This window comes from Poecilia mexicana, unplaced genomic scaffold (genome assembly GCF_051168715.1).
Source record: "Poecilia mexicana isolate PSO_F unplaced genomic scaffold, ASM5116871v1 scaffold_8, whole genome shotgun sequence".
Classification (NCBI taxonomy): Eukaryota; Metazoa; Chordata; class Actinopteri; order Cyprinodontiformes; family Poeciliidae; genus Poecilia; species Poecilia mexicana.
Genome location: NW_028263377.1, coordinates 2,769,907 through 2,787,080, shown reverse-complemented (window position 1 = coordinate 2,787,080; position 17,174 = coordinate 2,769,907). Strand labels below are relative to the sequence as shown.

Genomic DNA, 17,174 nt, shown 5'->3' with positions numbered 1-17,174 from the left:
CCTCTGATATAAATTTACAATGTATGTCATATTGCCACACTTTCAACTTCCTAGGCTCCCTTTTTAATCCAGAAAAAAAGGTGAAAATTCAATATAAAAATAATAGCTCACATATCAGAAATCTGTTTGTTCCACATGTTCCCAACAGAGCACTTCACTCAGGATGTAGGTTTGCTAAGGGTTCTTAGAGTTTCAAAAATTAAAATGTGAGGCAGATCATTTAGCTACTAAAGTCCACTTTTGTTGAACCAACTCCCAGTTGTGGCAGACACCCTGTCGACGTTTAAGACTAGGCTTAAACTAAGCTTCAAGCTTAGGTTTTCCTGAGCTATCTTTGTAGTCAGACTGCTGTAGGCTTAGGCTGCTGGAGGACAACATCTTCCCTCACTGAGGTAGTTTCTCTTACTACTTTTTAAATATGCATTGAACATGTATGGTGGGCTGAACAGTTTCGCAGTTGGTAGAACTGTTGCCTGGCAGCAAGAAGGTTCTGGGTTCGATTCCTGGCCTGGGGTCTTTCTGCATGGAGTTTGCATGTTCTCCCTGTGCATTGTGGGTTCTCTCCGGGTACAGAAACCGGAGTACCCGGAGAGAACCCACAAAAACAAAAACATGACTGTCAGGTTAATTGGTCTCTCTAAATTCTCCCTAGGTGTGTGTGTGTGTGTGTGTGTGTGTGTGTGTGTGTGCGTTTGTTTGTAATACCTTGTGGGGACGATTTTCCTGACATATACTACGTTGTGGGGACCAGTTGCTCCTTGTGGGGACTGGAGCCTGGTCCCCACAAGGGGAAACCCTGTTTTTGGGTCAGGGGTCAGATTTAGGGCTAAGGTATGAATTGAGTTTTGGTTAGGGTTAGGGTTAGGTATGTGACGGATGGGGTTAGGAAAAGGGTAAAGGTAAGGTTTAGGCTGTAGAAATGAATGGAAGTCAATGGAAAGTCCCCACAAAGATAGCCACGCAAACGTGTGTGTGTGTGTGTGTGTGTGTGTGTGTGTGTGTGTGTGTTTGTCCTGTCTGTCTCTGTGTTGCCCTGGTCAGTTTTACTTTTATTTGGCGGCTTGGTGATTTTTCTGCAACTAAATGTCACTATGCATTGACACTAGCTAAAAATTAATTTGAATTTCAACACTTCTAAGAGCAGTTGAGTGAACCCCGCCTGAGCTTTTTATCTGCTGCATTTTCCCTGAGCATCGCGGAAAGACTGTGGGAAGCAGGCACGTGCAGAGGAGGGGAGCTAGGGGTGCTTGAGCACCTGCCACTTTTGCTCCTTGACCCCAAGTGCCCTTTTGGTCCATTTTTTTATTTGTTTTTGGTATTATTTCCTAAGCCCTCTTCTGACACATAACATGTACTAAAATTATTTGTTTCTTTTGTTGGGGTTCTTTTTTGTACTTTTCAAGAAAAACAGCATAATAAGCCCTCCGGTCACCTTGTTATCTTTTACCTTTTGCCCGTGACGCACGACGCAGTTGCCTCTCGCGCAGTGAGATAAAGCGGCTAACTGCGGAGCTCAACGTAGAGAACGTTCCAGATTACAGAACAGTTTTTGGTGAATAAAGTGGAGTAGACTTGCTACTTGTCAGATGACGGAAAACGTTGAACGTTGTATCGTTTCTGCTTCAGCACGGAGAAGCAGTTTAAGCAGAGAGGTAATGAAATACAACAGACACTGACAGGCCTCTGCGTCTGTCTTTCTCTGAAGAACTACTGAGTGGGAGGAGACAGCCAGGTGAGGAAAAACTGTTCTTATCTATTGTTTCAGTATTTTTATCATACAGACATTAGGCTGTTGTTGTTGTTGTGCTATTAGCTAGCTGCTAGCTAACGACTTTGCTAGCAAAGCAAGATAACTGAAAAGCTTCTTCCCTGTATTGTTAATGATAAAAGTCATTCTTCAGTATCGCTTATGCAATAGGGGCACATCGCCTGTCCAAAACTTATCATCTCCATAATGGATATATGTCTTCTAATTTCCTTTGCTGCATAATGTACATTGCATTTATTCTAGCGTTAGGTAAATGTATCTTGAAGGAGAATAGCACTTAAATAAAAGTCCAACAAGGATATTCATTTATAATTAAAAATAACTCACCCTGAATTACCATGATGAATGTATGTAATAAAAGTGTGTCATTAATGAAGGGGAAAAAACTCAATCCAGACTTTTAAGTTTAGGGTCTGGTTCGCAGAGTATGAAGTTAATTTTTTCCCCAATTATTCAATGAAAAAAAAAAAAAAAACTAACCTCAGTTAAGTAAAATAAAATTGTAATCAAAACTTTTGGAATTGTAATGATTTCTTCTTTTTTTTTAAACAAAAAGTTTTGTTTAAAAAAAAACTTTTTTCTAAATTAAATGACTCATTTTTGTCTTGTGAACTTAAAAAGTTATTTGCCAAACAAACTTTTATTTGCACACATCAGAAATCTTTTGTTGCGATTTTGGACCCTGCCCACAACGTCATGTGAAAATCACAAGCAAAATTTTGAGTCACAAACAAAAACTTAGAATAGCAAGAAAAGATTTCTGAAAAGCGCAAATAAGTTTGTTTTGAAAAAAAAATCACTTAGTGAGACAAAAATGTGTGATTTTAATAAAAAAAAAGTTTTTTAAGCTAAACTCAGTAGGCTTTTCTCATGGTGACATACATTAACAATTCAATTTTTACTTTTGTTTTTTTTTTTCTTTTTTCTGCAGTTCCACATTAAAGTTTGATGCAGCTCTGCTTTCCTGAATCTTCATCTCCACTCCAGCAAATAGGCAGCTCTTTTTTTTATAGATTACAGTACACTAAAAGGTTGCATTGTGCCCTTGTTTATATTTTTAATAGTGTAATTCTGTAAAGACAAAATATGTCTGGTGGTTTTAGCTCTGATTTACATATCTTTCTAAATTGCAGGTTTGAATATTGCAATACTTGCCTATAACAAAATAGATCTGCAGAAAGAAATTACTAATAAAATATCTTACATATGCATAGTTGTATGTTCTATATAGAGATTTCCCTTAGCTTTGATTGTATAGCTCACAATTTTGTAATTTATCATTGTTTATTAAACTCTGAAAGCTGTTTGGCTTTGTTAATATTTTGTCCTAGAATGCGGTTAGATGTGCCCTTTTTTTTTTGACACCTGCCCCTTTAGTGGTCTCTGCACGGCCCTGGTGGGAAGGTTAATCTAATCAAAACTTTTGCCAAAAGAGTAGAAGTTAAGCAAAGATTTTTGCTTCACCTTCTCCTCCTCTGGACATCTGATACCACCTGCCCCTGGGAATCTCCATCCTCCACCTCTCGTAGATCACATGGGTAGGTTTTCCTTTCCTTTCATCATTAGTATAATTTGCAGTCTCCAGTTATTTAGTGTAATTTGTAAAAATTATGTGAGTCCTGTATTTGAGTGGTTTAGGTTTGTGCTATTTTTGTGCTACACACTTGTGATGCACATTGGAAATGTTTCTGTTCTCTTGTAGGTCAGGTGCAGTGATAGTTTTGTGTGTACAATCGATAGTAGCCACACAGGCACACCCACTAGAAGAAAACAAACACACCCAGTAACAGTTGTACTGGCTGAGCGGTTGCCAGGTGACTGTGCCAAAAGGCAGTTCCAGGTTTCATAAGCGAGCAGAGAGTCTGAGTAGAGACTAAGTCTGAGCATGAGGAGAAGTTTTGAGTGCAACCATTGCAAGTTTTGAGAAGAAAGGCATGAAGTTCTGCTTTCAAAATAAAAATATAAGCCAAATGTATTAAAAGTTTTGAGAACAAAAGACATGAAATCCTGCTTTCAGACTGAAAATATGTGCTCTTGGATTATGGCAGAAAAATTCCCCCATAGTCATTATGATATCAGAGACTTGGTAAACTGCTCAATCAATTTTCCATGATCAGGCAAGTGAGACATTCAAAACAAATAGGACAACAGTCAAATAAGAATTGTGGAGGAGGCCTGTTATGTAAATAACTTGCCACAGTTAAAGGCATGTACTGCTGTCCAGAAACTGAATACCTGATTATACAGTGTAGACATTTCTACTTGCCTAGAGACTTTTGTCAGTTACTCAACAGCTGTTTCGTAAGCTGCTGCTGACTTACACTAAGGTATGTGAGGCTACCCTCTGCCCCATCTTGGGCTTTTAGATCATCTTTCTCTGTCCTCAATCCCTCATATGTATGAACTCTCATCTGTAAGACCAACAGTTAAAACAGTTTGGTTGTGGATTGAGGAAGCCACTGGAGAACTACAGAAATGCGTTGATATTTGCAGAAAAGACAAACCTGAAAAGATACACATCCACTGTACTCTGTAGATTACATTGTTGTTACCACAATAAAGACTTTTAATGTGCTCCCAGCCAACTCTGGTTTAACAATAAGGTGCATGCCCTGCTTAGAGCATCCTATGATGCTTTCTGTTCAGGAGATTGAGCATGTCCATGCAGACAGGCATCAAAATGTGCTAATGAATTCAAACATTCACAAGCTGCTCACACTTTGGGAGACCTCACAGACATCACTTTGCCTGATACTTTGAGCCAGTTTTTGGCCTACTTTGACTGACTCACCATAGAGGCCTACACATATCCTGCTGCTCCAGAGAATTCCTAAGACTCCACATCTCCACCGACCTCATCTGACACCTGCCTCCAAAGAAATCTACACAAGCATACCTAAGCAGAAGGCCAGTCGGATCATAAATGACCTCTTGCACTCTAGACACTCCTCCTTCCTTCCAAAAGATGCTTCAGATCACTCAAGACAAAATCTACAAAATCAAGTAGTCTTTATCCATAAGCAGTAAGGAGCAAAGATAAGCTCTGGTCCTGAACATAGCAGTAGGCGCTTTAACTTTAAATTTACTGTTGCAATTTGACTTTTAAATTATATATTGTATGTATGTTTTTGTTTTTTTGTTTTGTTTTATCTCTGGTGTTTAGTACTTATTGTAATTTCTCATCCTGCTACTGAGAAGTGCCAAACTGTTATTTTGTTGTTCTCGTAACAGTGGCAATAAAAATAGTTGATTGGACTGCATGGCACTACAGCCAGGGGAAGCTATAGGACACTTGTCTTGGGCGTAGTTTGAGCCTAAGCTCAATCCTATAGTGATTAAATTGTACATAAATTAATTTAACAACCACTGCAAATTAGGGCAGATTTAAACATCTTCAAATAATTCCAATAAAAAAATTACTGAAACTGTTTGGGAAAAGTCTTTGTAATACTGTATTGCTTTTATTGATTATTTTTTAAGTCAACACTAAAATCCTGTGGCAATGACTACTTCAGTCTCCAAATCATTCAACTATCTAAGTCTTCATGAGAGCACACATTTATAAACATTTGGTTACATCAGCTGTCCTTGAGATAGAACACCTCAATACACTGAAAAAACAAAATAGTTAAACCAACTTAATTAAATTGCTTCAGTTGATAAGTTTAGCTAACTTAATTTATTAAGTTGGTTTAACTTGACAAATTTAAGTCAGTCTTACCCAAGTTATTTAGTTTTCTTCAAATAAAGAAGTAAACTAATAAAGGATCCTTTTTCAGGCTTTTTTTTGGCTCAAGCAGTCTTTATTTGAGACTAGCTAGATCGGAAAGTGCGTAATGAAACAGGGGTAAGACATTCGGCAAAGGCCAGTAGGTCTGGAATTGAACCTGCAACAGCCGAATGGAGGACTAAGGCCTCCTTGTGAGGGTTGTGCTCTACCCCTGTGCCACCACAGCACCCCGATCAGTACAGAATCTGTCCCTTGTGTCATGATGTAAAATGTAGGATACAAACATGGCATTGAACCTGATTGTTTCAACTAAAGTCAATGTAAAAAAAATTAAGTTAAATTTTTTTAACTTTTAAGTTAATTCAACACAAAAAGTAAGTCGCCATCACTAAACCAAAATAATTAAATTAGATTAATGTAATTAAGCTCATAACATGTACTACAACCCAAATATCTTTTTTTAGAGTGTACAGACCTGAACAGATATACATATTTCTACTGCATGCTAGAAATATGACTAAGTTCAGGGAATAGTCCTGGAAGTTAAGAGAAGAGCTTATTGCCTTGAATAAACATGGAAAGTGACACAAAATGATAGCAAGTATTCTCAATAATCCTAGATGGTTAAAAAGCATAGTTTGCAGTTTAAAGGAACAGTGGCAATATGCTACTTAGAAAACAGAAGTCTCAAACGTTTTCAACAGTTTTCATCACATCCTTAAGGATGCACGTGGTCAACAACCATTAGACTGTGAAAAGCTATAGAGCCAGACTTAGTAACTGAGATTTCAGGTTTCACTGTGTGGCTCATACCAAATGCTGTAGTGTGGTGTGTTGAACTCCAGGATCCACACCACTGTTGACCCAAAAGCACAGGAAATGCCAGCTAGAATTTACTCAAGGCTATTAAAATAATAATAAGATTTAGGTACCATCTGAGGAGCATTATGGATTAATTCTCTAATGTCCATATATGTATGAAGTGAAATAATTAAACATATGGTGAAAAAAAGCTCTGTCCAGAGTGAGGCTTAGCAGTGACTAGATGATGTTCTGGGTCTGCTTTGTCTGGCACAGGAAACATGCAGGATTTGGGGGGCAAGAAGGATTCAACTGAGCATCAGGAAATTCTAGGAGAAAAAGTCACAACATCTGTCAGGAAGCTTTTTCTTAGGCCTTATTGGACCTTTGAACAGGATAATGATCTCAAGCTTAATTCAAGGTACTACAGAAATGGATTTCAGAGGATGTACAGGAAGATAGCAGAGTGGGGAGTATAGTCTATATTGGAAATGTTTGATGGGATTGGAAAACAGCATACAAAATCAACACAAAAATTAACTACAAGCCATTGTCCAATAATAGCAGAGGTTTGGCTACGAATCATATTGACAGATTGTTACAGCAGCATCAGAATGCTCTACTAAATGCTAACAATCATGGCTTTGTCATAAATGGATGAATCATCTAGAAAATAATAGTCATTAAAATAGGTATTTTGCTTATAAACTTGAGTACAAAGTTGTAATTTGTGTTGTTATTCTATTCGGTTTCCTGCAAATAACATCTAAGTAGTATATTTTTGAATAATTTTAGGTGCAAATATAGAGAACTCCTTTTTGAATATTACTTTGCAATGGAGGAATTTTTAAATTGCCGATTTACGATTTCTTTTCATATCGTTTTCAGATTGACTTATCTGCTCACTTATGGTATGGAATGAGCAGTCACTCACTCACTACCATGACCCAGCGATGACCCACTGAAGATAGTTTACTATTTTAGTTGAAATGTTTGTTTGAAATGTTTTATTGGTTTGATTTCTCACTGCTTATAAATTAATTTGGTATTCAGTCTTGTAGATCTTTGTGTTGGGTCTGCGATTGGCTGTGAGTCCACCTCAAAACAACCCAGAACAACCATCATAAAATGGATGGATTAATTATTTTACCCCTTTTTATATGAATTGTACATGCAGCATAAAAATTTCAAACACTGAAAAATATTGAACATTATAGAAATCTTTTCTGTGTAAATTTGTGACCTTGGGAAAAAATTGTGGGGACAATGTCTAAAGCAATGAAATTATGCAAAGCAAATTACTTTCTCTCTATACTCTATATAAAACAGTATAAATAATTAACAGAACCTGATTAGATAAGACAAATATATGGTGCTTGGTGAAATAAGCTATAAATTTGTGCTGTCTGTCCAAAATTGTACAGAGTTGTTCTCCATCAATGAATAAATATTGCATGTGTTTGATTCTTGCATATGGAAACCATCTGACCTAAAGTTGTCATAGGAATGATGATGGGAAGCATTTTAATGAGAGAGGTCTGACAGAGGCCTATAATACTGTAAGAGGGGGTGGGGACCAGAACATAAATTAAATGATGCCTCGATAAATTGTGATGTTGTGTGTGTTGAGTGGGAATGGGCTCTGATGAAGGTGGAGATAATAAGAGTAGGTTTAGGTTCAGTGTTAATGTTTTGCCATTTAACAAAATGTGTTCAGATCATTGGGACTGAAACAATAAACAAGGACATGGAAATGAGACTGGGATTTAAAGATTAGATACATAATCATTATACAGGCTGAATAATGAAAAAAGGCAGTGAGAATTCTAGTTGACATCAAAATGAGACATTTAAAGATTTAACCAAGTTATTTAAACTATCATTCTCACTGGCTCAGAGAACATTCCAGAAAACAATCATATTTATAGCCAGTTTTTTTCAACAAATTTTATTGTTATTTTTATTTACTATATTTTTTTATCTTTTTTCATCTGCACTGTGCGCATGCTCTTTTTCCTAAACGATATAGGAATACAACATAAAACAAATATCCTTGACATAGGCTACGTCAAAAAACGAACTAAAATGACAGTGTGTAAAAAATGAGACCCAACCTACTAAATCGGCATAAATAGGCAGTTTCATGTTGTTGGAAATTTAATTAATTGCTACGTCATCATCTTCATAATTATCATAAATCATAGTCATAACAACAAGAACATTGACGTGAGAATTACAGTAAAAAGTGCACCATCATATTTAACTTAAAAACTATACAGCTGCCAAAAGATGAAACTGTTAATGATAAAGTTCTAACAATATAGAAATGTTTCACGATACTTGTTTCACAAAACAAGGAAGCTACCCTTTAATCTTCTTTCTTTTATCTTGTTCGTGGGGGTGGGAGTTACATATTTGATAAGTGCCATCCAATTAAGTTGATTTACAGCGGTTTGAGTTATTTTATTTTTATTTTTTATTTTTGCCTGTTAGCTCTTTCCTGTGGTTTTGACAGTCATCAAACCTTCAGTCCTTCCAACTCATCGCTCTTACAATTCTGGAGACTCATCTGACGAATCATGGAGAGAGCAGGTAGTTTAATAGTCCACTGATCCAACTTCAACCATCACCTTTATTGGCCATTTAGATTAACCACCCCCGATCCCTCAAAATTCTCTCCCTCTCTCTTTACATTTGTTTGTTTGTTTTCTCACAGCAGTCCTCACTGACGGAGCCCTGAGACCCCGCCGTACCCGACCCCGTGCTTGCCCCTCCACTCCCTTCTCCACTGCCTCCACCGCTACCACCACCGGCCTCTCGCAGTTCCTTCTCCCTCCTCTCCCGTTCCACCGCCTCCTGTTCACTCTTGCTACTGGGGAACTTGTCCTTGTTGTTCTCCTTTTTCCACTTCATCCTGCGATTCTGGAACCAGATCTTAACCTGCCGCTCTGTCAACGCTAACGCGTGCGACACCTCGATTCGGCGTTTCCTGGTTAGGTAGGGGTTGAACAGGAACTCTTTCTCCAGCTCCAGAGTCTGGTAGCGACTGTAGGTCTGCCGACCTCTTCTTCTGCCAGCAGCTACTGGGGAAAGGTGAGAGAGAAAGATGAAGGAAGACATGTAGAGAAGAATTAATAAAAAAAAAAAATAATAACATGAGACATGCATTCTTCTCACTTTGTAATTTGATATAGTAAACAGCATTTTTAGGGAATCGTTTCCTTATATTGACTATGACAGGTTTATTATGTGGTCAATAGAATGACCACATAATAACATCGAAGTTACTCCAAAGTAAGTTCAGTGAGCTGAAAGAATATTTTTGGACAGGTTTGTGATGGTTTTGTTGTGCAGCTTCACTTAGAAGTAGGATTTAGTCCAACTGAAGAACTTAAAACATGTCAAAAAGAAGAAGCACTTCTAATGCACTGAAGCAATCCGTCGCACTTGTCGTATAAATTACTGATTCCAACAAAGAATCAAATGAATGTAACCTTATCTGTCAAAATAATAAAAGTCAGCTATGTCAAGGCAGCCAAGGGGTTTAAAAACAGGTACATGCGCTCATACACCACGCGCACGCGCGCATTTGGGCATGCAGACAAAATGACATCCAAAATAAGCGAAAATGAAAATTAAGGCATCTATTAACGATCGACGTGTAATTAAAATTGCGGTAAAGAATAAAAGATAAAAACAAAACTTTGTTTTTACATTTCCCGAAACCACTACAGGAGCATAACTAACTGCTAGAGACAATATATAACATTTATTTTCCTTTATCACCACAGATAGAAGATATGAAAAGTAATTTCTGAAGCTGCGTTACCCTGACAGTAAGGTAATATATTTATTACACTACCTTACAGAAAAAAGCGATGGAATATTAAAAGAATGCAGATATTTTACTATGCAAGCTTTAAAGTAAAAGGTCTTTTTAACCGTCACTATTTCATACTTTGTGAAATACGGCGCATAAAAATGGCAGCATTCAAATGTTTGAGGACGAATACGGAATGCATTTATCTTCGCGAATAATATCTGAGGAGTTCCATTTTAGATGGAGTGTGTATGAACCTGTGCGGACAAAGCGCTGTCGGTAACGTTTCTGGATGAGCTTTCAAAATGGAACTCTGACTTTGAAACTAGAAACAGCGTATAAAGTAGACTCCTTCTAGTATGTGATCATATCAAGCTTACAGTTCAATAGCAAAATAATGTTTATGGTACACCCGCAATCAATCGATTCCTCCTTTGAATCTTAAGAGAGCTCTTAATCCTAAATATTTCGGGACGTTTCTACAGTGTGTCCATCTGGAGTAACAGAACTGCTTTTTGGAGAAGAGCCATGAGTTGAAATAAAGATGCCCTTGTCAACGTGCGCGGACTTGTAGGTGATGTAAATGTCCTGTTTTTGCTCCAACGGCGCCGCTTGGTTTCTTGTTCAATGGGTACAAAAGAAAAGGAAAAGCTTTTTACAACCATAAAATAAAGGGAATGAAAAACCGTATACCGACAGGTATGAATGCTTCTTTGAGGCGAGCATGAAAATGTATCCTCCAGCCACATATCAAACAGCAGGCTTCTCTCACAATTCTGTTACATTGTCACATTAAATTGCTTCGAAACTTTCTTTCAAAGTTTACAAACATTTAATCTGTGGTTACATATGCTGTTAAAGGCCTGATGAGTTAGAGAGAAAATGAATAACTCAACCAACTTTATTTACAAAGTTACGAATTTAACCTTGTACACTGAAACACACACACACACACACACACACACACACACACACACACACACACACACACACACACACACACACACACACACACACGGAATACTATATATATAATTTCGGGCCAAATGACTATGTCCCTATTTGTAAGCCAAATAAAACCTTGGCTTGGGCGTGCTCGGACACATTTCCTTCCAATGTAGGAGGGTGGAAGTGTAGAAGAGGCCCAATGCCATTTTATAACATCGATTGTGAAATGTGCACAGTTTGGGGTTTTCACAGAAATGCGGTGTATCTGTGGAGTTTCAATTCATCCTCCCATATGTTCCACACAAGTGAATTGTTACTGATTATGCGACAAACGTAACCCCCGACACCATGCCAGAAATGAAACGGTTGTTATGTAGAATATTGATGTGACTTTTTTATTATCGTGAAAAGCAGAAACTCTGTAAAACTGCACGCATTTAATCCCTACGGATCCATACAATCATTAGATTAATATTAATATTTTGTAATTATGGCTCAGATATGGAGGAAGCTGTCACAACCAGAGAGGCAAAGAAAGACAATTTGCATCAGAGCAAAAATATATAATTTATTAAACTTGGAGGTAAATAAGCACCACCCACAATGACGGGAAGCCAAAATAGAAAGTCCAAATGCAAAATAAATGAGTGAGTATCCTTGAAAAGCAGAACATGTAACTTTTGATCCTCACATATGATGAAGATAAGAAAGCAAGAAGAAAAACTAGAAAGACTTTTCGCGCCTGGAGGACACGCTTCAAACCCCAGCCAAGACACGAATAACAAAGTCCCGGATAATCTTACACTCTCACAGATAGACACAAATACATACACACTCTGGCGCGAGCTCACATAAACACACACATAAGCGGCGAAGCCTGAGAAATATGGGTTCAAACAAAACAGACTCCTGTAGATGAAACTATCCAATGCTTCCTTTTCTCATTCCCTTTTTGCCCCCCATCCCCCCGCCCCCAAACACACACAAAAAAAAGAAAAAAAAAAGAAAAAAAAAAAAAAAAAATATATATATATATATATATATATATATATATATATATATATATATATATATATATATATATATAGTGGACTGTATGTGTCTGGTGACCAAACTGCTCCATCGCATCACCGCTAAGTGAGGGTAACGCAGGAATTATAGAGCGGCGCTGCTGCTCTCCAATCTTGTGTGTCTATTCTCTTATTTTCTATCTGCTTTAGAGTTTGTTTGTAGTCTGAGTGTTTGTGTAGCCGAAGTCAATTGCACGTGAAAATTTTACCTTTTTTTTTCCGACGCAGATATATTTAGTGCATATTGGAATATGCTGTCTAACCCCATTTGCCCTGGAATATTGAATCCCAATTTCAGAATATAAGCACTTCTGCTCAGAAAAAGAAAGTCATAAATATGAAGACATGACTATTGTAGCTGCACTACCGTTTTCTCACCTTGTGGCCTCATCCAGGGAAACAGTTGTGTCGGCGAAGGGCTCTGCTCGGTTCCCTCCGTGTCATCGTTGCCCAGTCCGGTCCCGCCACCGAGCTTGCAGTCGCTGTACTGGACCAAGTCGGCGTCTTGGGTTCCAAAAATCGTCTGTCGTTGCAGTGCGTCATATCCATAAAAGTTCCCCGGCTCGCCGTGACATGTGACCGCGCATGGACTCTGCTGGTAGGGGTTGCTTGGGAGCGAGGAGGCGCTGTGGTGGTAGAAGTCCTGGATCTGCGGAGTATGCTGGAAGGTAGCCCCGGATCCCGGTCCATAGACCACCGTTGGCCGGCTGCCGGCCAGCTCCTGTGCGAAACCACACTCATAGTAGTTTGGCCGTAACGAATCTCCACTTTTATATTTCGAGAAGAGCGAGTTTACAAAATATGAACTCATCTTTCGTGGAATTAATATTCTTAAATGTGCGTTTGGCTCAGCACAGTCAAAGTGGGCTTTCTGGTGTGTGTTTTTCTTTCTCTTTTTATTGTTTCCCCCTGCTTCTGTGCTGTGCTGAGAGGCAGTAACACGCCGACAACACACTCATACACACACATACACACACACACAGACCAAGATGGGGGAAAGAGAATTGGGTCCGCCGCCGGGGCTGTTCGGTTTTCCCTCACAGCCACAACACACAAGCTGGTTGCAGTGTGAGTAACCGCGACAAGAAGCAGCCAGAACAGGGATAGCGAGGAAAAAAGCAAAGCAACTGCAACAACAGTACAACAATCAGCACGGTTCCATTGGATATCCGGTGAAGAAAGAGAAAAAGAAGAACAAAGACAAGAAGAAGCAGCAGAGAAGAAAGACTCCTGCGCATCACAATCACAATTCCAGTGGAAACGCTGGAACCGGGAGCCTGTCGTGCTCTCACCCAGCTTTCCGTGATTTACTCCTTTGCAAATGACTTGTTTCATATTCTCTCTCTCTCTCTCTCTCTCTCTCTCTCTCTCTCTCTCTCTCTAGCTCCCTCTCCTGCACGTTCTTTCCTCAGCCATGGCGTGTGTGTGTGTGTGTGTGTGTGTGTGTGTGTGTGTGTGTGTGTGTGTGTGTGTGTGTGTGTGTGTGTGTGTGTGTGTGTGTCATTTCTAATTTGCGTCTATTAACAGTTCTCCATCTTTTAGGCAAAAGTAGAGAAGCCCCAAACTTGACATTCAACCTTTTATTATTTTGTCCTTCGCCGAATCAGAGCCTTTTTAAATCATTTGACTGGAGGAACTTGACTCTTAATACAGAGGTTGGCGGATAAAGACAGAAGAAGAATTGCCGGCGTCGAGCAGGGTGCAAACGGTAAAATAAACGAGAATTCTCTCGCTCTGCGTATCATCAAGTGTACACTTCAAACTAACTAACCCAGAGAACAATAGTTTTGAGTGTGAATGGATGGATGGAGGTGGAGGTTTATGTACTGGTCATATACAGTCGCTCTTTCTTATGTATCTCGCTGAATTGTGAAACGAGAGCGCGATGTTACTGGGAGGCCGAACATGTCGGAACGGCCTACCGAGAGAGGGGAGCTGAGCCAGGGCAGAGAGGGAAAGAGTCGCGCTTCCTAATTGGTTGCAGCTTTTACAAGATCTTGCCTATAAATGTAATGGACGTTTTAGAGTCAGCTGTGGGAGCTTTCTTTGCTTTCCCTTTTCATGACCGCTGCTACTGGTGAGAAAATAAATGAGGTTCGAAGCATCTCTCTGAAGATCCGAGAGACTACTTTTAGAAATATGATCTCCATAAACATGTGAGAAGGGCCGGGGAGGATAACAGTCTTGGACAAAGTGGCTGTAAACGCTTTAACAAACTATAAAGTAGTGTAAAGCGGGATGACACTGTGTTTACCTCGCTCCAATAGAGAAACTAAATTGGGAGGGAAGGGGATTAAGACGCGCCCTTTAGACACCCGCAGCCTGTAAACGCCTTGTGGCGTTTTCTTCTCGCACCAGCTCATCCACCTTCGACCTTCCCCCCCGGCCCCCCCATCTCTAAATATGATTAGAGAGCTACACATAGAGACGGACTATCTTATGAAAATGTAAATGTAAAACAAAACAAAATACCAGTCCTCTTTCACCCGAACCCCTCCGTACACACACACACACACACACACACACACACACACACACACACACACACACACACACACACACACACACAATCACAACCAAGCCCACGACATGAACTAACTTTCACGACATGAACTAACTTTATTAATAATAAAGATATTTTTAATACTCTTTTATGATCTCATAAACAATGTTTCTGTATCTTGGCTGTTTTTCTCATTCTTTGAATATGAATTTGGTTCCAAGATGCGATTTTATCTCCAATCTGTTTTTTTTTTTTTTTGTTTTTGCTCATTTCATCCAAAGTAAATGTCATTACACCATGTTTTAATTATTTACTTCTTACAACACTTAGACTGGAGAACACAAATGATGCCATCATCTGCGTGAAATACAGACTTTGTTGCATTTCATCAGCTGAAGTAATTTTCGCAGTAAGTTTTCAATTTATTGCCGAGAATATGATATTTTTGGAACTCCTCCGCGCCCTGTTTTACTAGTGCAATAAAGGGTTGGCTTGAAAGATCTGTTGTCTGTATAATGAGATGGGGACATGGCGCACAACATAGTTACTCTACCTCATACAGAGATTACCTGACTATTGTCCTTACCAATTTCCCTTATCTTTGTAAGACCATTAACACAAAATACCCGTTTTTTGCAAATACCCAACAAACAGCGACAGTTTAGAAAGTCAGTCAGCTTACTCGTCTGCATTTGAATCATCAAAGCGACATTTCGCTATTCACGTTGCTAATCTCTCCACTGGGTGAAGCCTAAACACAAAGCTCTATGGATGTGATTGAACATAAGGAAGCTCTGTGCTGCCCTGTATTTTTTTTTTTATTTTTTTTAGAAACCACTCCACAAATCAGGAATATCCTTAATATGCAACGGTGCATTAAGTCTTTGTATGTTTGTTTTCTAACTTAAAGATCCACATAGTCTGAAGATCCTTTTTACATGTGGATTATTCTCCGAGGCCCCAATTTTTTTAACTCTCCACAGTATGAAATGACATGGGCCTGCTTCAGGTTGCTGAGAAGCAAAGTTGTAATATAAACGCTGACCAGCTCACAACGTCTGCTGAAGTAACATTAAATAAAGTTTATCGCAATGAAAACAGAATCAGGCTGAGTTCTACCCGTTTGTAAGGGAGATCCTACAAGCATAACTCAGGGAGGAAGTTAACGTTGAAATCAAGAACTACTTTATTAGTGGAGCAAGATCCCCACCAAGCGGCCGAATGTCGTAATGACATAATGTGGCTCTGTACTGCTCCTAAGTCCCAATATAAGGTGGTACATCAAGTGGTTTCTACATAGGACTGACTCAGGCAACCGGACAGTATAAAAATAAAAATGTAAAATTAAAATAAGAAAGAATACATGTGATATGCCTAAATTTTATTCCATGACCAATAGAAAACGTTGTGAAATTAAATGGTTAAATGCCAGATCATCAGAAGCCTTACATTTGCTGCTGGTTATCTAAAAAGCAGTGGTACCGGATAGAAAAACATAAGGACGGCAGATTTGTCATTTAACAATATAATATTTACATACATCACCCCAAAAAACTAAATGATAAATCTTTATAAAAGATATGTGTAAAACAGGAATCAGCCTCTCAGAATGTCAGTTATATCAGAAAAACAATACTAATTGTGTGTGTTTGGGGCCGGTGAGTATGTGTGAAATGTTAAATTAAAGGCAGTAATTCTGAGGAGAATACAGCACGTACCTTTAGCTTTAACTTTAATGGAAACACCCAGCATCACAATCTCTGCAACGAGACACACACACACACACACACCCCAACACACACACACACACACACCCCAACACACACACACACACACACACACACACACCCCCACACACACACACACACACACACACACACACACACACAAGACATATTTAAAACCCTCAAAATCTGTAAATCAATATTTATCTCAAAAACCTACAAATTACTCTATTTTTGTCAGTAAATTCAGTGAATGAGAGCAGCCCGGTCAAACTGTCCATTAGATCCCGGAAGAAGCTTCGGACCAGGTCCTGTTTGAATGAGTAGCGCTTCCTTTTGTTGCTGAAGTCATGTGTTTGGATGTGGAAGTTAATGGCGCCTGCTGTTAGCATGCAAGAGAAGGAGACAAAAGGCGGTCGAGAAAACACACACGCACTCACACACACCCCCACACACACACACACACACACACACACACACACACACACACACACACACACACCCCACACACACACACACACACACACACACACACAGCACCCGTACCCTGGTGGAATAACTAAAACCACCAAAAGAGGAGGAAGTGAAGGAAGGATGCTTCTCCTGCTCTCCCGCTGCTGCAGCAGGACTAATTTTTTCCTCTCTCATCACACATAAATTTGTGGCTTACTTCCCTGAATGTCCAGGGTTTTCCATTCCGGCAGCATTATGTTTATTCGTCTCATTTTGTCATTGACTCTGTCCTGTGCAGCTCTGTCAACCGGTGGGAGCTTGAGAGAACAGGGGGCTTAAGAAACTTTTCTGTTTCTT

The 17,174-nt window shown here is 39.1% G+C and overlaps 1 protein-coding gene across 2 annotated transcripts; it reads right to left on the bottom strand.

The window, feature by feature from the left end:
- Positions 1-8,059: 8,059 nt before the first annotated feature.
- LOC106907145 (homeobox protein Hox-B8a) lies at positions 8,060-13,414 on the bottom strand. 2 transcript variants are annotated; one of them, XM_014972719.2, is made up of 2 exons: positions 12,516-13,414; positions 8,060-9,382 (listed from the first exon to the last, which is right to left on the bottom strand). In XM_014972719.2, exons 1-2 carry the CDS (start codon positions 12,946-12,948, stop codon positions 8,988-8,990), a joined length of 828 nt encoding a protein of 275 aa, XP_014828205.1. In that variant the 5' UTR covers positions 12,949-13,414; the 3' UTR covers positions 8,060-8,987. The 2 variants fall into 2 exon arrangements, with proteins under 2 accessions (XP_014828205.1, XP_014828206.1); XM_014972720.2 differs by having other exon boundaries at positions 8,060-9,379.
- Between the last annotated feature and the right edge of the window lie 3,760 nt (positions 13,415-17,174).